The sequence below is a fragment of the Hyla sarda genome, chromosome 2 (genome assembly GCF_029499605.1).
Source record: "Hyla sarda isolate aHylSar1 chromosome 2, aHylSar1.hap1, whole genome shotgun sequence".
In the NCBI taxonomy this organism is placed as follows: Eukaryota; Metazoa; Chordata; class Amphibia; order Anura; family Hylidae; genus Hyla; species Hyla sarda.
Genome location: NC_079190.1, coordinates 269,650,589 through 269,677,704, shown reverse-complemented (window position 1 = coordinate 269,677,704; position 27,116 = coordinate 269,650,589). Strand labels below are relative to the sequence as shown.

The 27,116-nt window shown below is 45.5% G+C and overlaps 1 protein-coding gene across 2 annotated transcripts; it reads left to right on the top strand.

Annotated features, from left to right (window-relative positions):
* Positions 1 to 3: 3 nt before the first annotated feature.
* AIRIM (AFG2 interacting ribosome maturation factor) lies at positions 4 to 27,116 on the top strand. Of its 2 annotated transcripts, none has more exons than XM_056557129.1 (5): positions 4 to 83; positions 12,193 to 12,465; positions 17,283 to 17,462; positions 21,418 to 21,539; positions 23,712 to 27,116. In XM_056557129.1, the coding sequence occupies exons 2-5, from the start codon at positions 12,194 to 12,196 to the stop codon at positions 23,753 to 23,755; spliced, it is 618 nt and encodes a 205-aa protein (XP_056413104.1). In that variant the 5' UTR covers positions 4 to 83; position 12,193; the 3' UTR covers positions 23,756 to 27,116. The 2 variants fall into 2 exon arrangements, with proteins under 2 accessions (XP_056413104.1, XP_056413105.1); XM_056557130.1 differs by lacking the exon at positions 4 to 83 and adding an exon at positions 10,493 to 11,072.

The following is a 27,116-nucleotide window of genomic DNA, read 5'->3' as shown; positions in this document are numbered from 1 at the left end:
GCACTGTTTGCCTGCTGCGTTTCAATAAAGTTTGTTGACATAGTAATGACGTAAGGGGCGTGTTCCCATCCACATGGTGTCAGGTATATGCGCCGCGCCGGGCTCTTCGTTATGTTTTATAGCTGGCTGCTTGGGCTGCCATTCCGTAGTGCAGTATTTCCAAATAAGGGTGCCAACTACAACTCCCAGCATGCCACCACTGCAGTTTTTGAGAGACAGAAAAAGATTCAATGGGAAATCTTGTTACAGTGTGTCACCCCAGAAGTAAGGAGATTACATGAGGAGGAGGCTTGTTACAGTGTGTCACCCCAGTAGTGCCCTAAGGTGTTCCACCTTAGGGCACTACTGGGGTGACACACTGTAACAAGTCTCCTCCTCATGTAATCTCCTTACTTCTGGGGTGACACACTGTAACAAGCCCCCTCCTCATGTAATTAGCTTACTACTGGGGTGACACACTGCAACAAACCTCCTCCTCATGTAATTAGCTTACTACTGGGGTGACACACTGTAACAAACCTCCCCCTCATGTAATTAGCTTACTACTGGGGTGACACACTGTAACAAACCTCCTCCTCATGTAATCTCCTTACTACTTGGGTGACACACTGTAACAAGCTCCCTCCTTAAGTAATTAGCTTACCACTGGGGTGACACATTGTAACAAGCCCCCTCCTAATGTAATTAGCTTACTACTGGGGTGACACACTGTAACAAGCCCCCTCCTAATGTAATTAGCTTACTACTGGGGTGACACACTGTAACAAGCCCCCTCCTCATGTAATTAGCGTTCTACTGGGGTGACACGCTGTAACAAACCCCCTCATGTAATCTCCTTACTACTGGGGTGACACATTGCAACAAACCTCCTCCTCATGCAATTAGCTCACTACTGGGGTGACACACTGTAACAAACCCCCTCATGTAATCTCCTTGCTACTGGGGTGACACACTGCAACAAACCTCCTCATGTAATTAGCTTACTACTGGGGTGACACACTGCAACAAACCTCCTCATGTAATTAGCTTACTACTGGGGTGACACACTGTAACAAGCCCCCTCCTCATGTAATCTCCTTACTACTTGGGTGACACACTGTAACAAGCTCCCTCCTTAAGTAATTAGCTTACTACTGGGGTGACACATTGTAACAAAGCCCTCCTTATGTAATTAGCTTACTACTGGGATGACACACTGTAACAAGCCCCCTCCTAATGTAATCTCCTTACTACTGGGGTGACGCACTGTATTCTCCTTACTACTGGGGTGACACACTGTAACAAACCTATTCCTCATGTAATCTCCTAATCTCCTTACTACTGAGGTGACAAACTGTAACAAACCTCCTCCTCATGTAATTAGTTTACTACTGGGGTGACACACTGTAACAAACCTCCTCCTCATGTAATTAGCTTACTACTGGGGTGACACACTGTAACAAACCAACTTAGGGTGGGTTCACACTACGTTTTGTCCCATAAGGGAGCGCATACGGCAGGAGGGAGCTAAAAGCTCGCGCTCCCGTATGTAACCGTATGCGCTCCCGTATGCCATTCACTTCAATGAGCCGACCGGAGTGAAACGTTCGGTCCGGTCGGCTCATTTTTGCGCCGTATGCGCTTTTACAACCGGACCTAAAACCGTGGTTGACCACGGTTTTAGGTCCGGTTGTAAAAGCGCATACGGCGCAAAAATGAGCCGACCGGACCGAACGTTTCACTCCGGTCGGCTCATTGAAGTGAATGGCATACGGGAGCGCATACGGTCACATACGGGAGCGCGAGGTTTTAGCTCCCTCCTGCCGTATGCGCTCCCGTATGGGACAAAACGTAGTGTGAACCCAGCCTCATGCTGCTAGCTGAGCGAGTGGTTCGGATGCTGGTTTTCTAACTTTCTTGCGGCAGGCAGAGCTGCGCCCTTTCTGTCTGACCACAGTGCTCTCTGCTGACACCTCTGTCCATATCAGGAACTGTCCAGAGCAGGAGAGGTTTGCTATGGGGATTTTCTCCTACTCTGGACAGTTCCTGACATGGACAGAGGTGTCAGCAGAGAGCACATCCTGTGAAACACAGCTGTTCAGTGTGAGAAGTGTGCAGGTGTGTCCCTGTTTGAGCTCTCCAGGACTTCCAAGAGAACTACAGAGGCAGGTGTTCTAACTGCTTTTCCCAGGAGGGTGGCAGACTCCTGGGGAGAGCCTCCCCTGCATGGAGCCCCGGAAATCTCGAGCCTCCACTCCCCGTTCTTCCAGGCTGGCGGGGGGTGGAGAGAAAACTGCAACAGCCATTGTTCCGGCCGGAGGAAGAAAATCTGGCAGAGTCTGCAGCAATGCAGGCTCTGCTTCCACGGCGACGGGTGCCAACCAGAGATCTGGAGGAAGCAAGGCGAGGAGGAAAAAAGTGGAGATGTGGGCAGAGAGAGGGCCCAAGGAGTCGAGCGATACATACTGCTCCCGCATGGCCGCACGCTTTGCAGAATATGACCAGTGCAGTAAGGAGCTGAGGATAGCCAGGGAGGATCTACGTGTGGCTCAGAATCTGGTGAGCACGGGGTCCAAAAAGAACAGGCCAGAGCTAAGAAAGAGGATCACAGCGCTGAAAAGCGAGATTGTGAAGCTGGAGGAGAGGAGAGACGAGATCCTGGAGGGAAGCGGTCTTTTCCAGGAAAAGCTGATTAATGAAGACCGGTTTGCCGCCACGAAATCCCCAGGTAAGGTGGAGGTGGATGATGGGGAGAGTAGTGGCGGTGAAGAAAGTGAGGATGGTGGTAATGAGGAAAAGGATGAGAATGTGGAGGAAGACGCTGTGCCTGTGGCTGCTCCCTGTGACACCCAGGACAGCTATATTGAACCGGCCCAGGTGGCTCTTCCTTCAAGTGAGAGCGAGGAGGATGATGTGGAGAGTGAGGCTGGGGGATTGCTAAGGGCGATAGTCATGCAGGAGTCCCCAGCCCACCTCCAGCATTTCACCTTTGGTGATGATCTCTGTGATGATGTGGCAGTGAAGAGGAAAAAGCAAAAGACACAAGAATCAGTGAAGTACGTGTTTGTTCCTTTCCAGCAGTCTGGGCCAGCTGCAAAGCTGGTTCAGGCTGCTGGGCCCCCCAGACTGCCAGACTCCGTTTCTGTGGTGGAACGGAGCCAGCATGGGGGGTACAGCATGGCGTCAGTAAAAGCTGCAGACGCAATAGATGTGAAGCCCACCCACCCATCCTGCCGGTAGGGAGGGGCAGGATGGGCTCATGGTGGGCAGCGCGAGTTATGCCCCTGTGTGCTCGGGGGGCGGTCCTCCGAGTACTGTGGGCATTACCGGCACTGCGGGGCACTCCCCTGTGAGGGGGGGGAGTGTCCGGGCGCCGGGATTATCCACAGAGCCTGTAAAGTTGGGTGAAGCAGGTGCTGGCGCTGTGGGAGGAGCTGGGGTGCGCCCGGTGGGGCAGCCCCAGAATCAAGATATGATATCAGCCATGAAGGAGAAACCATCGGCGTCGACCCCAGCAGCGGCTAAGCCAGCACAAAGGACTTTACTAAAGCCAGCCATACTACAAGTCCCAGCCAGCCCAGAATTTGTTAATCAGGACAAGAATGTAGGATGTGATATTGATGGGTGTAGTAGTGTTGTGGGTGAGAGGAGTGTATGTGGGAGTGTCAGTGGATTGAATGTTGATGGGAGTGGTAGTAGTATGGCTGGAAATAAAGAGGTTGAGAGTTGTGGTGTGAATGGTGTTGTAAGTGGTTCTGGCTCTGGGTCTGGTCCGGCTGCCCCCCCCGGCAGTGACTGCTCCTAGGAGCTATGCTAATGTCGCTGCCGGGGGTTCAGGGGGGTCCCCGTCTCCGTCCGGCCCTGGGGGCCATTTGCAACAGCGCCTCCTGGAGGCTCTACGCAGGGGCGACAGGTCGATCCAGGTAGAGGGAAGGGGTGAGGTCGACCTGTCTTTCTGGATAGAGAGGCACGGTTTGGGGGCTTTCCGAGAGCGGAATGGGGAGGTGGTCTGGTCCCTCCCGACAGCCGGGCAGGACAATAACCGTAGGAATGTGGTCCGTCTGATTTGGAGGGGCGAGGATGCGTGCCCACCTCGCGCTAAAGTGGTTGAGCTCCTCCTTCAGATGGAATTCAGGGCGAGTGACATCTTTGCCCTGATTCACCCCTACGGATCGTCTGAGTTTGACGTCAGTTTCGTTCGGCCAGAGGGTCTCGAACTCTTCTGGTCGAATTACGAAGTGGCAAAAAACGAGCCCGGCTGGCGGGATTTCGCCGTAAAGGCGATTTCCCGTCAGAATGCTGTCAAGAAGGTGACCGTTTTGACCCGTAACGAGTCACTTTCTTGTTATGACATCATGACCTGGCTCGGACGGTATGGGGATGTGACGGACATGCCCAAGAAAAACTTGGATGAGCACGGGATCTGGTCCGGGGCCTGGACGTTTTCCGTCAAACTCAAGCGTTCAGGGAGTACGGTTGCCCACATTCCGTCAGCCGCCTTCCTTGGACGTGATAGGATCCAGGTCTTCTACCAGGGGCAGCCTAAGGTCTGTCACAGGTGTGGCAGCCCCACCCACTTTAGCGCAGCCTGTACTGTACAGGTCTGCGCTTTGTGTGGTGGGGTGGGACATCTGGCCGCATCCTGTAGGCAGATCCGGTGCCACCTGTGTGGTGTCCTTGGGCACCCATTTAGCCGTTGTCCTAGCGCCTTCGCCCGTGCAGCGGCCGCTCCGGCTGAGGAGAGCTGTGAAGTTGCCTCGGCTGGGGAGGGTATGGGCAGGGATGGGGGTTCAACAGGGCTCGTGAGGAGGAAAAAGGGCCCCGCCAAACTAAGGCGGGAGGAAAATCGTAGAAGGAGTAGGGAGCTGGAGAGTGCCCAGGTGACGGGGGTAGCTCCGGCCTCTGCTCCTGAAGCTGGCCCTGTAACCGCTGAAGCCCTGGAGGAGGATGTGCTGGATGGGGAGATCAGGAGGCTTCACAGAAAGGAAGGCAATATGGCCGACCCTTCCGATTCCTCCCACTATGAAAGTGTGGATGAGGAGAGTGGGGAGAGGCCTAAAAAGAAAGACAAGGGCAAAAGGAAAGGGAGAAAGAAGAGGTCAGAGCCCTCTGTTCCTTGTACTACGGGCCAGGTTCAAAATGGAAGCCTGACTGCCCCCCCTCTGGTTGACCTGTCAAACCGGTACCTCGTCCTCGATACCATCTCCTCCCCCTCCTTGGCTGGGGAGGGTGAGGGCGAGGTGCCTAGGGAGAAAGAGCCTCTGGGAGGAACTGGGCCCTGTCCTATTGAGGCACCTTCCTCAGAGGGCAGGGCTAGACCGGGGCCGGACGGAGACGGGGATAATATGGATCTATCTGAATCGAAAAAAAGATCCAAGAGTGGTCCTGCCCTCTCGTCTTCTTCGGGGGATGAGGGGGCAAAAAAGAAGGGAAAACAAAAGTAAAGGGTGTGGCCGTCTAATTTAATCACCCTGTATGGCGGCACTCACCCCATTGACGCTGGCATCTATTAATTGTGCCAGCATAAAGTCGGATACGGCTAGATTCGCAGCCTTTGATTTTCTCGGCCGCGTTGAAGCCGACATTTTCTTTTTACAGGAGACCAGGTTGTCAGATCTAGCCTCTCTGGTAAAAGCCAGAAGAGAGTGGAGGCGTGGTCCCTCCCACTGGTCTCTTGCGGCTGAGCCGTATAGTGGGGTGGCGGTCCTTTTTACCGCTCCTGTTGAATGCCGACGGGTTATTGAATTAGAAATGGGGAGGTGCCTGATCTTAGATGTCTTCATGAAGGGACAAGAGCTCCGGCTCATTAACATCTACGCCCCGCAAAGTAAGCGGGGCCGTAAAGATCTCTTTATGAGGATTAAGCCCTTTCTTTTTACGAGTCGGCAGGTGATCTTTGGAGGGGACTTCAATAATGTCACGAGGTCCCAAGATAGGAGAGGCTCCAATAGTCCGCTGACTTGCGATAGTGTGGCGCTGATTAGCATAGCTAGAGAAGCTCGCCTAGAGGATGCCCACATCCGGAGCCCCTCGGGCCACGCGGGTTTCACCTATCATCAAGGTAGTCGCAGGTCTAGGATAGATAGGTTTTATTTAAAGGAGGAAGCCGTCTCTTCTGCAGTGTCCGTGGTTGAGGTGGAGTTCTCCGATCACTGTATGATTTTGTTTTCCCTGAATGTTTCAGAGACCCCCCGGATGGGAAAAGGTTATTGGAAGCTGAATTCGTCCCTCCTGGAGGAAGCGGAGATAAGACAGTCCTTTGAGGATTTTCTTCAGAGTCAGGTACCTTTACTGGGCCTATGTAGTAGTAAGTCAGAGTGGTGGGAGATATTCAAGAAGCGGGTTGCGGGGTTCTTCCGCCAGCTCCCGAGCCTCAGGTCCCTGAACAGGTATCGCCTGTATCATGGTCTGAGGAGGAAACTCGAGCTTCTTGTCTCGACTGGAGGTAGCCAAGAGGATATCTCCAGAGTGAAGTCCTTGCTGATGAGGTGTCAGTACGATAGGCACGCATCTTTGGTTTTTGAGAGGGATTTCGGGAAGTACCGCTCGCCCGACCCTTACAGAAACTGTAAGATGTCAGTGAGTAGTAAAGTCATTTCAGGACTGATTGATAGTACAGGATCTCTGAATCGGTCCAGATCAGGGATCTTGGAGATCGTCAGATCCTTCTACTCTCACCTCTTGGGAAGGAAGGATCTGGATCGGGATGTGATGTCGGGTTTCCTGGCTGAAACCATTCCTGAGCCAGGGGTAGACCCCTCTCTTGGCGTTTTGGCAGAAGAGATCAGGGAAGAGGAAGTGAGACTGGCGATCGAGGGGCTTGCCCCCAAGAAGTCGCCAGGTCCGGATGGCTTAACATCTGAGTGGTACAGGACCTTTAAGGAGTCTTTAGCTCCCCTCTTGACTGAGGTATTCAATGAGTGTCTCTCCTCGGGCACTCTGCCGAAGTCAATGAGGAGGTCAGCCCTGATTCTTCTGTCAAAGGGTAAAGATCCTAGCCAGATTGAGAATTGGAGGCCCATAGCTCTTCTCAATACGGACAGGAAGCTTCTGGCCAAGATACTGTTTAATCGTCTGGTGAAGTTTGCACCCCGGCTCCTTTCGGGGGCTCAGCACTGCTCTGTTCCAGGCCGAAGCACCTTAAGTGCGGTCCTTAGTGTCAGGGAGGCAGTGGAGAGGAGTAGTGCAGGTCTTTGGAAGGGGTACTTGCTGTCCTTGGATCAGGCCAAAGCATTTGATCGGGTAAACCACGAGTACCTATGGTCCGTCCTCCTGAGATATGGCTTACCAACTACTTTTGTTAATTGGCTTAAGATCTTGTATGCAGGGGCAGAGAGTTTCCCGCTGGTGAACGGGTGGTCTGGCCGCTCTTTTGAGGTGGGGTCCGGAGTCCGTCAGGGTTGTCCTTTGAGCCCGCTTTTATACGTGTTCGCAATCGATCCCTTCATCCGGAGGGTAGATTGTGGGCCGTTGGCGGGAGTCGGGATGAGTCTGGCGGAGCCAGCTGTCACCCAGAGAGTGGTGGCGTACGCTGACGATGTCACTATTTTCGTCTCCACGAGAGAGGAGGTCGGTGTGGTGATGTCGGAGGTGGACCGCTACTCGGAGGCATCCGGGTCTAAGATCAACCGGGATAAGTGTGAAAGTCTCTGGCTGGGAGGGGGGGATCCCATGTTTGATCTCCCGGACACCCTTCCAGGGCCCCAAGAATCAGCAAAAGTCTTAGGCATCACATTCGGCCAGGATGATTATCCCACCAAAAACTGGGATGGTAAGCTCCAGGATGCCGCTCAGAAGGTGGGCCAGTGGAAGGGTTGGTCTATGACCCTCAGGGAAAGGGTACACCTGATCAAATCGTACCTGCTCCCCTTGTTTATCTATCTGGGCAGTGTATGTATCTTGCCAGAGGCTTACTACACTAGGATCTACAGCCTGTTTTTCCAACTGTTATGGGGGAACAGGATGAACCTAGTCAAGAGGGAGGTTACGTACCGCACGAGGAGACTAGGGGGTTTATCTATGGTAAACCCTGTGGTGTTCTTTACGAACACCTTCTTGAAAGCCAACATCGCAAACCTCTGGTCAGAGAGGGCTTCTCCGTGGGTACTCTCCTGCAGGGAATGGTTTCGTCCTTTCTTCCAGGAATGGGAGACAGGAGGGCAAGTGAAGGACCTCCGTACGCCCCATGGATATCTTCCGGCTTACGCTACCCCGACTCTGAAGGCGATACGTCGGTGGGGTCTGGGAGTGTGGGAGATCAGGACCCAGTCAAGGCAGTTCCTTGACAAACGGGTTCTGTTGACCCACTTCCAGAAGCCTCTGGCGCTCAGGGACTGCCCAGGTCGGGATATGAGGGTGGGGTTGTATCTTTTGAACATGAAAAGGATCCCCCAGAAGTTTTGGGACTTGGCCTGGCGCTGCTTTCAGGGGAAGCTATATGTAAGGGACAACCTGAAGTGTAGAAACTCTGATGACCGGGGATGTCCCCGAGAAGAGTGTGGGGACACGCTGGAAAGCATGGACCACTTCCTGCTTCATTGTCCCTTTAATATAGGGGTTTACAACCGGGTGGGCGCTTCCATCGGCTGGAGTCAACTTGCCGGCCTTACCTATCCGGAGTGGGCTTATGGGGCATTCAGGTCCCTGGGTGGCCGAGACCGGGGCACTTTATTCTTAGTTAGTTTAGTGGTTAGGTACTACACGTGGAACGCACGGTGTTTAGTGTCGACCCAACAGAAAATCCTCTCCGAGGTGGAGGTCTGTAGGAATATCACCGGTGACCTTGGGAAGATCAGGTCTTTGGAGTATGGCAGTCTTGGTACCAGTAGGGCTTCTCTCCTATGGAGAGGGTTTTCTTTTGATGTGCCCTAGGTACTAGGCCCTTAAGGTGAAGTACCTTATTTTGGCCAGGGATAGTGTATATATCTTAGGGTGAGCATAGGGTCAGTTTCATGAAGGGATAGTGATAGGGTTAGAGGTTGAAAGGGAGAGGAATTTAAATTTAATTTTATCAGGATTGCCATCCTTCTTCCTGGTGGGGGGCTATGCATGTCACCTTAGCCTTTTGTTTTGTTTTCTATGGATGGATTGTAAAGGGCTTGCAGGCAACCAAACTTGGGCCTTGTGGTTTTGGTGTATTGTATTGTTAATATTGCTTTGTTGTAGAATATGTATATATTGTTTTGTATATATTGTTCTGTTTACATTAGGTGGGTAGGGGTGTATTTTAGGTTGGGTGGGGGGGGGGTTTTGGGGGGTGGTGGTGGTGTGTACCCAGGACTGGACTGTTGCAGTGGGACTATTTTGGGGGTCTAGTATGGGTCAGTTGTGGACAAAAACTGTGACCTATGGACTCTGACCCATGTCCAGAGGGAGTGGTGGGTGATGGGATAGTTTAGTATAGGTTGTTTTTCTGTGTTATTAAGTTGTTTGTTATGTATATTCTGTATGATTTTATGTATAAATTATAAAAAAAAAATTCTTAATTATTTTGTGAGAAAGGCAGTCGGACCAGTTTTCAGTTATTATAGCATAGTGTTAAGAGTACACTATATTTATGTCTGTGTTTATGTTTATGTTTGTGTCCCAGTGTGGATTAGTTTTTGTTTGTGGGTATATGTATGTGTGTTTGGGGGGGGGGGGGGGGGAGAATGGTAGGGGAAGTTAAATAACAAAAAAGAAAAAGAAAAAAAGAAAAAATGTGTGTATGTATATATGTATGTATGTGTATGTATGTGGATATATATATGTGTGTGTGTATATATATATATATATGTATATATATATATATATATATATATATATATATATATTATGTAAAAAAGGAAAAAAAATATATAGATGTATAAAAAAATAATATATATTTTGTTATCCAAGTTGGATTATTTTTGTTACGGCAGCTAGCCATATTTTTTTTTTTTTTTTTTGTTATTAGGGGGGGGGGGGGGGCAGTGTGGTTATGTTTCCTAGTTTGGATATTTTTAGTTTTCCCAGCGAGGAAAGCTTTATTTATGTTCATTAGGTATGTGTGTGTGTGCGTGTGTTGGACTATAGTAGGTAATGATTTATTTATTTATTTTTGGTTTATCTGGGCTGGCCGGTTAGGGAGGTTTAAGTTGTTACTTTGAGATGAATAGTTTGTTTTTATGTTCAGTTTTGTTAATTTTGTTACAGTGAAATGAACTTGTTTTGTGTTTTGTACTTTTATAATAAAAAAAGAGTGTCAGCAGAGAGCACTGTGGTCAGACTGAAAAGAACTCAAGAAAGAAATACAACTTCCTCTGTAGTATACAGCAGCTGATAAGTGCTGGAAGGATTAAGATTTTTAAGTAGAAGTAATTTCCTAATCTTTGTAACTTTCTGATAAAAAAAAAAGAAAAAATTGTTTTCCACTGGAGTACCCCTTTAAAGCACAATGTGTTAACACAACAAAACCTCCGAGATCAGTATTTTCCAACCAGTGTGCCTCCATCTGTTGCAAAATTACAAATCCCAGCATTACCGGACAGCCCAAGGCTTTCTGGGCATGCTGGGAGTTGTAGTTTTGCAACAGCTGGAGGCCCCCTTGTTGAGAAACACTGGTCTATACACTGATCTTCAGTGCCTCTGACTTCCAGGTCCTACAATGAAGCAGGAGGTCAGGACATGCTGGTAGGTGCAGTTTTGCACCAGTTGGAAGCACCCTGCTTGGGAAACACTGTCTTAGATAATTATGATTGGCAAATGCCTTCCTGCATAAGACACTACTCTGAGCACTAACCAAAAGTACTTAGGGGAGGATACCAGCCTGTAGATATATCTTGTTGTATTGTTTTTTTTTCCACCAGTAGGCAGCAACTTCAACAGGATTTAACAGTACTTTTTTGCATTCTGTATGTAAAACAATATGAGTGAACCTGATGGAAGATCATGTTGTGTTCCTTGTCCTATGAACACAGTCATTCTGTCTGAAGAGACGTCCGTATGCTAAGTGGACTAAAAAAAAAAAACCAAAGAAGCCAACCTACAGTACCCTAGGTGAAAGTGTACATAAAAAGTTGGTAACTCTATATCAGATGGCATCCTATAGGAGTTCTTTATGTATCGGGATAAGTGTAAGTGTGCTTGAATAAGGCTAGGGCTCTATATTATAGCACATCTGCAGAGCTTTATCACTGCAAATAGATGTATAAAGGTTTAAAACACATAAAAAAAAGCATACACCATGTATCAAGATTATAGAGAGACGTGCTTAAAGGGGTAGTCCAGTGGTGAAAAACCTATCCCCTATCCTAAGGATAGGGGATAAGTTTGAGATCGCGGGGGGTCCGACCGCTGGGGCCCCCTGCGATCTCTCTGTACGGGGCCCCGGCTCTCCGCCGAGATAGCGGGTGTCGACCCCCCCTCAATACATCTCTATGGCAGAGCCGGAGATTGCCGAAGGCAGCGCTTCGGCTCTGCCATAGAGTTGTATTGAGGGGGCGTGTCGGCCGCCGCCTCGTGCGGAGGTCGACACGCCCCCTTCCCGCGGGCTGTCGGGGCTCCGTACAGGAGATCGCAGGGGGCCCCAGCGGTCGGACTCCCCGCGATCTGCAACTTATCCCCTATCCTTAGGATAGGGAATAAGTTGCTCACCACTGAGTCACCACTGGACTACTCCTTTAAAACTTAGCTTGTAATGTAGTAGTAAACATTCATAAAAATCCACCAATCTCGTCAGAGTATGGTAGAAACAGCCCCAAGGAGACCAAATACACCAGTCAACTGGGGGTTGGACAGATCCATCAATACCTCTCTGTTAAAACGGCATCAAGTATAAGATGTATTATGGTCAAATGATCCTGTATGATAGCTTATACCTCAGTCCCTACGCGTTTCAGTCTACCAATACATGTGACCTCATCAGGGGAGACTTGGGTGTGTGTAAATACATAGAGATATCAAATACAAAGATCAGAAAAGGTCAATATGGGTGAATATACCAAATACAATGGAAACTGCTAGGTCAGAGTATGGCAAGCAACATCCAGACCTGTCATGTGGTTGTTTATGCTTTTCTGTAGTGCACCCGCAGTGGCCGGGGGGTTGCGACACTTTCATGCATGAACACATTGTAACCTTGTATGTTGGTAAACAATATCAGATGACTACTAGAAATGTGTGCAGTGCTTATGACTGATAATACAATGAGTCACATTTGGTAAATGTATTAGTTTTTGTGTGTTCTTATTCTAGAATGCCAGAAGATGCAGCCCTGCTTTCTGTTCTGCAGTCCCTTAGACAGTGCTTTGATGCTATAGAGCGGCAGCAGGAAGAATGGAACTGTGCTATCCTGGAATCTGGACCCTTGGTGAGCTCATTGAGTAACCTGGCTGAGCAGCTGCAGGCTTGCCAGAAAGTCACCTTCTCAAAGACCCCTCTCGGTGGCTTTACTGATCTACAGGATCGACTTCGCTATAAGCTTGAGGCAGCAGTTAACATCACTCTTGAGAAGCTAAATGATAAAATGTAAGTTTTTACTCTGGTTGAAATTTAGGTTTGTGTACTTTATACTTAGTTTAAAGGGGTACTCCAGTAGAAATGTTTTATTTTTTTTTTATTTTTTTAAATCAACTGGTGCCAGAAAGTTAAACAGATTTGTAAATTACTTCTGTTTAAAACTCTTAATCCTTCCAGTACTTATCAGCTGCTGTATACTACAGAAGAAGTTGTATTTCTTTCTGGAATTCTTTTCTGTCATAACCACAATGCTCTCTGCTGACACCTCTATCCATATCAGGAACTGTCCAGAGCAGGAGCAAATCCCCAAAGCAAACCTCTCCTGCTCTGGACGGTTCCTGACATGGACACAGGTGTCAGCATAGAGCACTGTGGTTATGACAGAAAATAATTCCAGAAAGAAATACAACTTCTTCTGTAGTATTCAGCAGCTGATAAGTACTGGAAGGATTAAGATTTTTTTAATAGAAGTTATTTACAAATCTGTGTAACTTTCTGACACCAGTTGATAAAAATAAAATGTTTTCCACTGGAGTACTCCTTTAAAGCACAATGTGTGAACACAGCATTACCTCCTAGATCAGTGTTTCCCAACCCTGGTGCCTTCTGCTGTTGCAGAACTACAACTCCCAACATGCCCAAGACTGTCTGGTCATGCTGGGAGTTGTCGTTTTGCAACAGCTGGAGGCCCCCTTATTGAGAAACACTGGTCTATACACTAATCTTCAGTGTAGATATACGGTATCTTGTTGTATTGTTTTTTTTGTTTGTTTCAGGATTTAACAGTACTTATTTACAAATTTACAAATCTGTTTAACTTTCTGCCACCAGTTGATTGCAAAAAAAAATTTGTTTTCCACTGGAGTACCCCTTTAAATCTGAGATAGTTAGGATTGTGTCACTGCGGAAATAGGGATAAATGACATTTTTACAATGCTACAAAAGGTGTTTCCTCTCATTCTTGAGCCTTTGTCACATCTTAAAACTGTATGGAGTTAAAATCCTTTTGAGACAACCACCCAAAATTGCATCAACAAGTGATCTCCTAAGGGAATGGTCTTCTCAAAGAACATAGACAGTAAGTTTAATATATTGTGGAACTAAAAATCTGTCACAGAAAATCTGGTCTGGATGAGGGGTGGTCTTTTGAAGATGTTTTACTGCATATTATTAATTTAAGGATCTCTGACAATGTACATTAGCCTGTCAGTGGATCATTCAGCTTTCAAACATCCACTAACAATGAAGTATAGCAGATTGGGGGCGGAGGGGGGGGTTAAAGTTCAGTTCCCCCATTCTGCCCACCAACGGTAATCCGAGCAGAATGGGGGAACTGTCCAGCGGCGGTGGAGGTCCCTTACTGGCAATCGGTGATCCTCTCTCCCCCCTGGTGCAGCGTGCAGCGATCCTATGGAAGCCGGTGAGTTGCCTAGCAACATCTGGAGGGCTACAGTTTGGAGACCACTATACAGTGGTCTCTCAACTTTAGCCCTCCAGATGTTGCAAAACTACAAATCCCAGCATGCCCACCTAGCAAACTGCTGTGTGGGTATGCTGGGATTTGTAGTTTTGCAACAGCTGGAGGTCTACAGTTTGGAGATCACTGTGCAGTGGTCTCTAAACTGTGGTCCTCTAGATCTTGCAAAACTACAACTCCCAGCATGCCCACACAGCAGTTTGCTGTCTGGGAATGCTAGGATTTGTAGTTTTTCAACATCTGGAGGGCCACAGTTTGGAGATCACTGTGCGGTGGTTTCTAAACCGTGGCCCTCTAAATCTTGCTAAACTACATCTCCCAGCATGCACGAACAGCAAACGGCTGTCTCGCCATGCTGGGAGTTGTAGTTGAGTACCTCCAGCTGTTGTATAACTACATCTTCCAGCATGCCTTTTGGCGGTCAGTACATGCTGGGAGTTGTAGTTTTGAAACAGCTGGAGGCACACTGGTTGGAATATACTGAGTTAGGTAATAGAACCTAACTGAAGGTTTTCCAACCAGTGTGCCTCCAGCTGTTGCAAAAGTACAACTCCCAGCATGCACAGTCTGTCAGTGCATGCTGGAAGTTGTAGTTTTGAAACAGCTGTAGGTTTGCCCCCCCCCCCCCCCCCCATTCACACGGGCAGGTTTACAGTGAGTTTCCTGCTGCAAGTTTGAGCTGTGGCAAGATTTCCGCCACAGCGCAAACTCCTAGCGGGAAACTCACTGTAAACCCGCCAGTGCGAATGTACCCTAAAAACACTACACTACACTAACACATAATAAAGGGTAAAACACTACATATACACCCCCTTACACTTACCCCCCCCCCCCCCCAATAAAAATGAAAAACGTATCGTACGGCAGTGTTTCCAAAACGGAGCCTCTAGCTCAAAGCAACAACTCCCAGCATTTACGGACAGCCACTTACTGTCCAGGCATGCTGGGAGTTTAGCCACAGCTGGAGGCACCCTATTTGGGAATCACTGGCATAGAATACCCCTATGTCCACCCCTATGCAATCCCTAATATAGTCCTCAAATGCGCATGGCACTCTCTCACTTCGGAGCCCTATCGTATTTCAAGTAAACAGTTTAGGGCCACATATGGGGTATCTCCGTACTCGGGAGCAATTGCGTTACAAATTTTGGGGGGCTTTTTCTCCTTTTACCCCTTATGAAAAGGAAAAGTTGGGGTCTACACCAGCCTGTTAGTGTAACAAAAATTAACATTTTTACACTAACATGCTGCTGTTGCCCCATACTTTTTATATTCACAAGAGGTAAAATGAAAAAAAAGACCCCCAAAATTTGTAACGCAGTTTCTCCTGAGTACAGAACTACCCCATATGGTCATTTGCACAGGGGTGGCTGCTTTTACAGTGGTTCTGACACAAACGCGAAAAAAAAAAAAAATACCCACATATGACCCCATTTTGGAAACTACACCCCTCACGGAACGTAACAAGGGGTATAGTGAGCCTTAACACCCCACAGATGTTTGACGAATTTTCGTTAAAGTTGGATGGGGAAATGAAAATGCTGGTGTTACCCAAAATTTGTAACCCCATTTCTTCTGAGTAGGAACATACCCCATATGTAAATGTAAAGTGCTCTGCAGGCGCACTACAATGCTCAGAAGAGAAGGAGTGCCATTGGACTTTTAGAGAGAAAATTTTTCCGGATTTGAAGGCACTTGTGTTTACAAAGCCCCCATAGTGCCAGAACAATGGACCCTCCCCCCACATGTGACCCCATTTTGGAAACTACACCCCACATGTAATGTAATAAGGGGTACAGTGAGCATTTACGCCTCACAGGTGTCTGACAGATTTTTGGAACAGTGGTCCGTGAAAATGAAAAATGTAATTTTTCATTTGCTCAGCCCACTGTCCCAAAGATCTGTCAAATGCCAGTGGGGTATAAATGCTCACTGCACCCCTTATTCAATCCTGTTATTAAAACACTGTTCTGGTACCACGGGGGCTTTGTAAACGCACATGGCCCCCTACTACTATTCCAACCAAATTCTCTCTCCAAAAGCCCAATGGCGCTCCTTCTCTTCTGAGCATTGTAGTGCACCAGCAGAAAACTTGACATCCACACATGGGGTTACAAATTTTGGGGGGCTAATGGGGGTGGGGGGTCTGGATGATGTCGAAGGCCGCAGTGGTCTTCAACCTGCGGACCTCCAGAGGTTTCAAAACTACAACTCCCAGCAAGCCCGGACAGCCGATGGCTGCCCGGGCTTGCTGGGAGTTGTAGTTTTGAAACATCTGGAGGTCCGCAGGTTGAAGACCACTGAGGGCGGAGAGTTCACTCGAGTATAAGCTGAGGAGGTGTTTTCAGCACGAAAAATCGTGCTGAAAAACTCGGCTTATACTCGAGTGTATACGGTATTTCAGAAAAACTCACTCTCCAAAATCCCACTGTCGCTCCTTCCCTTCTGAGCCCTCTAGTACACCAACAGAGCACTTCATATACACATATGAGGTATTTCCTTACTCGAGAGAAATTGGGTTAAAAATTTTAAGAAGATTTTTCTCCTATTACCCCTTGTAAAAAATCAAAAACTGGGTCTACAAGAACATGCGAGTGTAAAGAAGGAAGATTTTGAATTTTCTTCTTCACTTTGCTGCTATTCCTGTGAAACACCTAAAGGGTTAACACACTTATTGAATGTCATTTTGAATACTTTGAGGGGTGCAGTTTTTATAATGGGGTTATTTATGGGGTATTTCTAATATGAAGACCCTTCAAATCCACTTCAAAACTGAACTGGTCCCTGAAAAATTCCGATTTAGAAAATTTTGTGAAAAATTGGAAAATTGCTGCTATACTTTGAAGCCCTCTGATGTCTTCCAAAAGTAAAAACATGTCAACTTTCTGATGAAAATATAAAGTAGACATATTGTACATGTGAATCAATATATAATTTATTTGGAATGTCTATTTTCCTTATAAGCAGAGAGTTTCAAAGTTAGAAAAATGCAAAATTTTCAATTTTTTCATAAAATTTTGGAATTTTTCACCAAGAAATGATGCAATTATTGACGAAAATTTACCACTAACATGAAGTAGAATATGTCACGAAAAAACAATCCCGGAATCAGAATGAAAAATAAAAGCATCCCAGAGTTATTAATGCTTAAAGTGACAGTGGTCAGATGTGCAAAAAAGGGCTGCGTCCTTAAGGTGAAAATGAGCTGCGTCCTTAAAGGGTTAAAATGTTATGCTAATTGAATTGAACTGTATATAATTGTTTTTTTTTTCTATTCACATAATTTTTTGCTAGTTGCTTTAGGAAGGCAAGATACATGCAATATAATAAAATGTGTTTATTATTGCAGGTGTATACTTCAAAGAGTGAGGGACGCTGTGAGTCAGCAGGTGGGATCGGTCATGTATGTTTATGAAGTAAACGCAGAAAAACTTAGCTTTGAGGCAACGCTGGAACGCACTCCTCACAGCCCTTCTATGGCTGACATGTTAGAGTGGCTGCAAGACACAGAAAGATATTACAGAACCCAGTATCCTTTTAAAATATTGAATTCTATCTAATGAGAATCTTCATATTTGTGCACAAAATTCTACCACCTGACATGCCTCAGTCCAGTGGGGGAAAGGGGCTGCTATATCTCCTGGTTGGCCCTGAACCTCCAGTGCTATTCGATCCCCTGACTGCAGCTTGCGGATTCCAGCAGTACAATTATGAGCGTTGGTTGCCCCTTCCTTACTTATACAGACTATTGCCATGGTGGTTAGACCTGTAAATGGTGTGACACCCTGGCAACTTCCCTCTCTCCGATGTTGAAGGTGTAAGGGACAGCAGACACCAGTAACAACTATTACTCTTCTGTTTTACATATGGTAATTTCTCCAGGAGGAATCGGTAGCTGGGGCCCAACAGTATCTGCAATACTCTCCCTCGCTGTTGTTTATGGAAATAATAAGAAAGGGAGAAGAGAGAAGGAAAGGTAATGTTTCTCCAGGAGAAGTGACTGATGTAATGAAGGACTCCTCTGCAATGCTGAGCAGATTAATCATGGTCCTGTTGCCTCAGCAGTCTATAGTCAGCTGTATGAGAATATGTAAAGGGTGAGACAGGTGTCCTGTACATTAACTTGGCCTAAGTACATTACTTATTTAAAGTGGCATTCCATTGTACGAAAAAAACCTAGTGTAAAATATCTGGCTGCAGAATACATGTTACAATAAAACAGACAATACACCAATGCTCCTGTAGTTTATATTTGTAGGCTGTCACAAGTGTAATAACAGAAATATAATGTTTCCATATCATTGTAGTTGATCGTCACCCTTAGTACCCCAGTCCAACACTGCTTGTTTAGGTAGGTAGCCGCACTATAGTCTGACTTTGAAAATTTTTATTCACACACTAGCATACTTGGTCTGTTTATAAGCTCTACCATGCATATGGCGGCTGAGCTTATATCCCAGCATTACTACAGTTGTTTGCAGTTCCCATAATTTACTCCATTAAATTATGAGGTATAGAGAAACAGTAGTAGTATATGAGGTCACTAGCAATGATTTAACCCCTTAACGACAATGGACATAAATGTGCGTCATGGTGACGTGGTACTTAACGCACCATGAGGTACATTTACGCGCCACCATGACTGCGAGCATCAGGCGGGTGCACGCGTCATGCTCGGCAGGTCCGGGCAGCTATCAGCAGCCAGGGACCCGCCGGTAATGGCAGACATCCACGATCGCGTGGATGTCCGCCATTAACCCCTCAGATGCCGTGATCAATACAGATCGCGGCAGTGTGGTACTTTTAATGGATGATCGGATCGCCCGCAGCGCTGTCGCGGCGATCCGATCATCCAGCATGGCGGCTGGAGGTCCCCTCACCTGGCTCCGGGGGTCTTCTGCTCTGGTCTGAGATCAAGCAGACCAGAGCAGAAAATGACCAATAATACTAAGCAGTGCTGTGTCCTATGCATAGCACTGAACAGCATTAGCAATCAAACAATTGCTATAGATAGTCCCCCATGGGACTATTAAAGTGTAAAAATGAAAGTGAAAAAAAACAGTAAAAAAAATTAGAAAAAGCCCCTCCCCCAATAAAAATGTAAAATGTCCTTTTTTCCCATTTTACCCCCATAAAGTGTATGGTATTGATCCCGTACGGTGAATGGCGTGAACGTAAAAATAAAGAAAAGCGCAAAATTGCTACTTTTTTGTCACATTTTATAAAAAATAAATAAAATGAATAAAAGTGTTATAACCACAAATGTGGTATCAATAAAAAGTACAGATCATGGTGCAAAAAATTACCCCTTATACCGCTGCTTATACGGGAAAATGAAAAAGTTATAGGTCGTCAAAATAGAAGGATTTTAAACATACTAATTTGGTTTAAAAGTTTGCAATTTTTTTTAAGCGCAACAATAATAGAAAAGTATGTTATCATGGGTATCATTTTAATCTTATTGACCCACAGAATAAAGAAAACATGTCATTTTTACCGTAAATTGTACGGCGTGGAAACTAAACCTTCCAAAATTTGCAAAACTGCGGTTTTCTTTTTAATTTCCCCACACAAATAATATTTTTTTGGTTGCGCCATGCATTTTATTGTAAAATTAGGGATTTCATTACGCAGGACAACTGGTCACGCAAAAATATGCCCTCATACTAGTCTGTGGATGAAAATACAAAAGAGTTACAAAAAATAAAATTGGCCTGGTCCTTAACCCCTTAAGGACGCAGGACGTAAATGTACGTCCTGGTGCGGTGGTACTTAACGCACCAGGATGTACATTTACGTCCTGTGCATAACCGCGGGCATCGGAGCGATGCCCGTGTCATGCGCGGCTGATCCGCCATTAACCCCTCAGGTGCCGGGATCAATACAGATCCCGGCATCTGCGGCAGTGCGTGATTTGAATGAATGATCTGATCGCCCGCAGCGCTGTTGCGGTGATCCGATCATTCAGAACGCCGCACGGAGGTCCCCTCTCCTTCCTCCGTGCGGCTCCCGGCGTCTCCTGCTCTGGTCTGTGATCGAGCAGACCAGAGCAGAAGATCACCGAAAACACTGATCTGTTCTATGTCCTATACATAGAACAGATCAGTATTAGCAATCATGGTATTGCTATGAATAGTCCCCTATGGGGACTATTCAAGTGTAAAAAAAATGTAAAAGTAAAAGTAAAAAAAAGGTGAAAAATCCCCTCCCCCAATAAAAAAGTAAAACGTCTGTTTTTTCCTATTTTACCCCCAAAAAGCGTAAAAAATTAATTTTATAGACATATTTGGTATCGCCGCGTGCGTAAATGTCCGATCTATTAAAATAAAATGTTAATGATCCCGTACAGTGAACGGCGTGAACGAAAAAAAATAAAAATACAAAATTGCTACTTTTTTAATACATTTTATAAAAAAAAAATTCAAAAAAATTTATTAAAAGTTTTTTATATGCAAATGTGGTATCAAAAAAAAGTACAGATCATGGCGCAAAAAATGAGTCCCCATACCGCCGCTTATACGGAAAAATAAAAAAGTTAGAGGTCATCAAAATAAAGGGATTATAAACGTACTAATTTGGTTAAAAAGTTTGTGATTTTTTTAAAGCGCAACAATAATAGAAAAGTATGTAATAATGGGTATCATTTTAATCGTATTGACCCTCAGAATAAAGAACACACGTCATTTTTACCATAAATTGTACGGCGTGAAAACGAAACCTTCCAAAATTAGCAAAATTGCGTTTTTCGTTTTAATTTCCCCACAAAAATTGTGTTTTTTGGTTGCGCCATACATTTTATGATATAATGAGTTATGTCATTACAAAGGACAACTGGTCGCGCAAAAAACAAGCCCTCATACTAGTCTGTGAATGAAAATATAAAAGAGTTATGATTTTTAGAAGGCGAGGAGGAAAAAATGAAAATGTAAAAATTAAATTGTCTGAGTCCTTAAGGCCAAAATGGGCTGAGTCCTTAAGGGGTTAAGGTCAAAATGGGCTTGGTCCTTAAGGGGTTAATTGGGATATTGAAGGGGGTTATCCAGCCTTGTGCCAAAACAACCTGTTTCAGGAAATGGGGAAACAAAACAAAAAACCTTAGCTTCCTATTGACATCACTCTATGACTTGAGCAGTACTGAATGTGAGATGAGCAGAGGGGTGGGTATCGAGTTTCAACCATAGTAATGATATTGTTTATGATAAAGATGAGCACCCAATTGATCATGATCCAAATACCAATCTGTCTTATAGTAAGGTTTACATTGTTGTCCATAGCAACCAATCACAGCTAAGCTTTCATTTTACTAGCGCAATATGAGACATGACAGCTGAGCTGTGATTGGTTGCTATTGGCATCAAAGATAATCTTACATTAGACCAGCTTGATAAATCTTTACCACTCTAGGTTCTAGTGTTTAGGAACGAAACAGTTTGATAGGTAAAAAATAAGCAATTTAAAAACAAAGTTCCTTAAATATGCTATAGATACCTACAACGGAAGCTGCTTCTACAGATACAGGATAATCGAGTGTCAGAGATCAAGAATTTAACTCATTCATGGGAAAGATTAAATGATAAATTCACAACTAAACAACATCTTGTGAAAGGTATTGTACAAGAAATGTACTGTTACAATGCACCAATTCTGATGAAGGTGCCTATAAACCGTCAATAGCTGTTGGCCAAGCATTTGTTCATATGACAGTTGTCTCACCCAATACCCTTAAATATTCAGCTTTGCCGAACGTAAATGTGAACTGAATGGAGGGGAAAGTAAGGCTGGGTTCACACTAACAGATTCCAAATGCAACCAGCGCCATCTCAAATCAGTCGGCACAAGGACAACACAGACATTGGCGCCCCTAGACAGCAATTTGTGGAGCGGATTCCGCCTGAAGAATAAACAAGTTCATTCTTTCACGATGGCATTTCAGCGTCAGAACGTCTGCCACTAAAATTCCGTAGTGTGCATTGTGCAGTGGAATCCCATTGCCAGTAATTCAGGGAATCAGTCAGATGGGCGGGAAGTTAATTTTAGTAATGGGAGTGACTAATCAGGTAATGGGCGGGGCTATTCAGTCATATACAGCAATGGGATGCTGCTGCACCGGAATTTCTGACTGAAAATCCTGAGTGGAATTCCGGTCTGAAATTCCGGCCTAAGGCACTACAAGACTCCTTTGGCAATGACTTATCTCTCTGAAAAAAAAAGGGTCAGACAGTTGAACTTCACAATTCCCAATCCTTCACTGCCCAAACATCATCTTTTGGGGTAGAGTCAGGAGGCCTCCTTACACTTTAGATGGTCAGCTGGCCCCAATGAAAACAGCGGGTTTAGCAGAATTTTTACTAATGTGTATGGACGTCATGCTTATCTCACCAAGGTGGGATCCACTCTCTGCTTTAGCTAAGAGTAAGGTCTCATCTGTACCACATCCATCCATCAGTCTTGTTTCTGCACATCCATTTGAGGTATACCAGACGGTTGTGCAAAAACAAGACTGATTTTGGCTCAGTGTTGCATAGTTTTTGTGGTATATGTTTGCAACTGTATACCACACCATACGTCACTGATATTCTTTTATGGGGGGAAAAAAAACGTATTCCACAGCATATGATTTTTTTTTTTTTTTTTGTGGTACAGAAAAGTAGTGCATGCAAAACTTTTCTATCACACAAAAATATCATGCACAAACATACAGGGGACAAAAACAGGTCCAAACTGACATACCTTTTTGGCAGCTTTTACATAATAGAAGTCTATAAGTATACCACAACATACGTTTAGGTACTGTTTAAATGTATCTCTCAGCTCACTGTTTTGATATAGATGTAAACAAGCCCTTAGGGCAGGTTCCCACATACTGTATATGCTACGAATATTCTTCCATTAAGCAATTGGTTTTCAGTGAAAGATTGAACATGTTCAATCTTCTGGCAAAATTTGCAAGAGAAGTCCCTGGATGCCCTATATTCAATCGGACAGCACTGTGGCAAGTTGCCTTAGACATAAAGTGCCAATTGTGGATCATTTAGAATGGAGCAAAGCCATTTAGGAAATTTAACGCTGAATTTCTTCAGTGTGAACGTGCTCTAACTGAAGATTGACTTATGACCATCATATTATATTATAGGAAGTATGCATGGGGATTTTCCTTATGGGCAGATTAGTAAGAGTATGGGAGAGCATTACAGGAGCAGGATCTTCCCTTCTCCTCTGTATGGTACGGTACAAAGAGAGTGTGACGGAGTTAGGGGAGTGGGATCTTCCCTTTTCTTCTGTATGCTGTGTATGCGAGATATCATAGCAGTTATGGGCACTATGGAGGTCAGTTCAGAGGAAACAGACAGAGTTGGGAAAACTGTAATAAATGCAAGTCATACAGTGACTTTAAATAGTGCTATTTCTTATGTACATATACATGATAACCTATTCTAAAAAGTCACCTGAAAGCACAAGCACGCTTTGAGCACCACCTGCACATAGCATGCATCACTTCAAAATTAAGGGTGTCTATTCACACGTACAAGTATCCTGCGCATATTTGATGTGTAGGATTTGAAGCTGCAGATTTTATGCTGCAGGTTTCAATATAAACTAAATTATTAAATGTAGCTTAAAATCTGCACCTTTAAATCCTGCTCATCAAATATGTGATGTGATGTGAATACATCCTAAATGTGTAAAAAACTTGGTAATCTGGCTGCACTGATTTGTCTAGTTATACTTTTTTGCTGTACTGTATACAAATTGTAACAATATCTTTGTCTACTTACAGATATGTTGCTGAATGTATCATTCTTTAGAGAAGCCACCAACTAAATTCATTGACAAAGTGTCTACATTATCAAGTCAGAAGAAACATCAGCGTTGGTTCCAGTGCTTTAACAGCTTGGTCAATATAAAGCATGGTGCCAGTGTTCTGTACAGCTCAATCGAAAAGCACTGCTATTGTACGTGCTGCCTGACCATTTCAGGAAACTGTATTTTCATAGTATTTCTGCATAAGAAGACGCTTGTTAAAAGGTTTATTTCTGCCTTCAACATTTATGAACTATTCATGGAGTAGGTGACAACTGGATTGAGTGCTGGCCCCTTCACAGATCAAGAGAACAAGGGTTTTTTGCCTTATAATCAGGCTGTAAATAGTGAATTTAAGTGCAGGCCATACATGCTCCTGGTATTAGATTAGGTAATAACTGAGCAGATGCAGGACAAACTTTAGGGCCAGGTCACATGTCCTTATATTTTGTTGCAAATTTGCCACTGATTCAAAATTAATATATTGAGGGTCTTTTCACATATTTGATGCTGCAGACTTTAAGCTGCATTCAATCATTTAGTTCATATTGAAATCTGTATCTTAAAATATATGCAGGATACTGTACCTGCGAATAGACCCTTAATGGCTAGTTATTTTATACCCTCTGTATGCAGTATGCCTCTGTAGGTAGGACCCTCCCTCAAGGTAGCTTGACCTCTGTATGTATAACTATGACTGTATATCCCCGCCCATTACCTGATTAGTCATTTCCATTACTAAAATTAAGTTCACGCCCATCTGACTGATTCCCTGAATTTTCAGACAAACTATAAACTCATATCTCGGGAATGGAAGGGTGTATCAAGAAACTGTAAAGAAGGTGTGTGATCAGGGCATCCTAAGCTATTTAATGATGATGCAATCACAATCACCACATGTCTTCCTTTAACTCTAATCCTCTGTACAAGCAAATTGGATTCTCCCACGGCACAATGATTGCTTACTTTGTTGTGCCTATATATTTGCTCAGTAGGTGGCTGCTTTACAGGTACATCTCAATGGTATGTTATGTTTAACAAAGAGCTACCAGCCATGTACTTTAGCTTTTTGCTGAGTTTGTGGTTTCAGTGTTGAGTGTGCACTAAAGCGCGCAGTACATCTAAACGCCAATCTTTAATTTTTAGTATCAGTGTGGATATTTCATTTTCATGGACTGGCTGTGGATACTGCATGTAATGTAGTGCTGCTCCTTGCAGGTGGGAAACGAATGGAAAGACTGCTCATTTACTCATTTATTTATGTGGACAAATACTACAAGCATAAAGTGTACCTATCATCAACAAAAACTTTTTATATAATGTAGATAATACCATTATATGTATAATTGTAATATACATTGATAAAAAAGGGTATATTTTTGTCCCTGCAGCTACTGCATGTTTGTCTCTATGAGGAGTCCAAATACAGGAAGTGTGGGTGGACAAGCAGGGCTCTGTACACTGAGAATAAAGCAGGGCTCTGTGCACTGAGGACAAGCAGGGCTCTGTACACTGAGGACAAGCAGGGCTCTGTACACTGAGGACAAGCAGGGCTCTGTGCACATAGGACAATCAGGGCTCTGTGCACATAGGACAAGCAGGGCTCTGTGCACTGAGGACAAGCAGGGCTCTGTACACTGAGGACAAGCAGGGCTCTGTACACTGAGAACAAGCAGGGTTCTGTGCAGTGAGGACAAGCAGGGCTCTGTACACTGAGGACAAGCAGGGCTCTGTACACGGAGAATAACGCAGGGCTCTGTGCACTGAGGACAAGCAGGGTTCTGTGCAGTGAGGACAAGCAGGGCTCTGTACACTGAGAACAACCAGGGCTCTGTACACTGAGAATAAAGCAGGGCTCTGTACACTGAGGACAAGCAGGGCTCTGTACACTGAGAATAAAGCAGTTTCTGTGCATTGAGGACAAGCAGGACTCTGTGCACTGAGGACAGGCAGGGCTCTGTACTCTGAGGACAAGCAGGGCTCTGTGCACTGAGTACAAGCAGGGCTCTGTACACTGAGAACAAGCAGGGCTCTATACACTGAGGACAAGCAGGGCTCTGTGCACTGAGGACAAGCAGGGCTCTGTACACTGAGAACAAGCAGGGCTCTGTGCACTGAGGACAAGCAGGGCTGTGTACACTGAGGACAAGTAGGGCTCTGCAGTGAGGACAAGCAGGGCTCTGTACACTGAGGACAAGCAGGGCTCTGTACACTGAGGACAAGCAGGGCTCTGGACACTGAGGACAAGCAGGGCTCTGGACACTGAGGACAAGCAGGGCTCTGGACACTGAGGACAAGCAGGGCTCTGGACACCGAGGACAAGCAGGGCTCTGTGCAGTGAGAACAAGTAGGGCTCTGCAGTGAGGACAAGCAGGGCTCTGTGCAGTGAGGACAAGCAGAGCTCTGTACACGGAGAATAACGCAGGGCTCTGTGCACTGAGGACAAGCAGGGCTCTGTACACTGAGAATAAAGCAGGGTTCTGTGCACTGAGGACAAGCAGGGCTCTGTGCACTGAGTACAAGCAGGGCTCTGTACACTGAGAACAAGCAGGGCTCTGTGCACTGAGGACAAGCAGGGCTCTGTGCACTGAGGACAAGCAGGGCTCTATACACTGAGAACAAGCAGGGCTCTGCACTGAGGACAAGCAGGGCTGTGTACACTGAGGACAAGTAGGGTTCTGCAGTGAGGACAAGCAGGGCTCTGTACACTGAGGACAAGCAGGGCTCTGTACACTGAGGACAAGCAGGGCTCTGTACACTGAGGACAAGCAGGGCTCTGGACACTGAGGACAAGCAGGGCTCTGGACACTGAGGACAAGCAGGGCTCTGTGCAATGAGAACAAGTAGGGCTCTGCAGTGAGGACAAGCAGGGCTCTGTGCAGTAAGGACAAGCAGGGCTTTGTGCAGTGAGGCTCTGTGCCATTCTCCCGGCTCACACATCAGGATGATTGACAAGCCAGGAGCCTACACAGAGCCCTGCTTGTCCTGCCCTCACTTCCTGTATTTGGTCTCCTCATAAAGACACATAGACATTAGCTGCAGGGACAGCATTTTTTTGACCCAAAAATATACACCATTTTTAACACCATTTAATATTACAAATATACATAGGATGGTATTATATACTGTACATTATATAAAAAGTTTTTGTTGACGACCGGTACACTTTAAGGAATGCTGTTTCACAGTATTTTGAATAATCTAGCCTTCCACATCTCAAATAATTCCTCTACACAGGGCCAAAATAATAGAATCGGCCATATAGGTAACTATACTAGTATTATAGTAATTTCAGTCATTGTCTTCTGCAATAGTGCCAGTGTACCAGCAACAGTCACAGTGCCTGTACTTTCAGAACTTATCATTTCGAACTACTATGTTC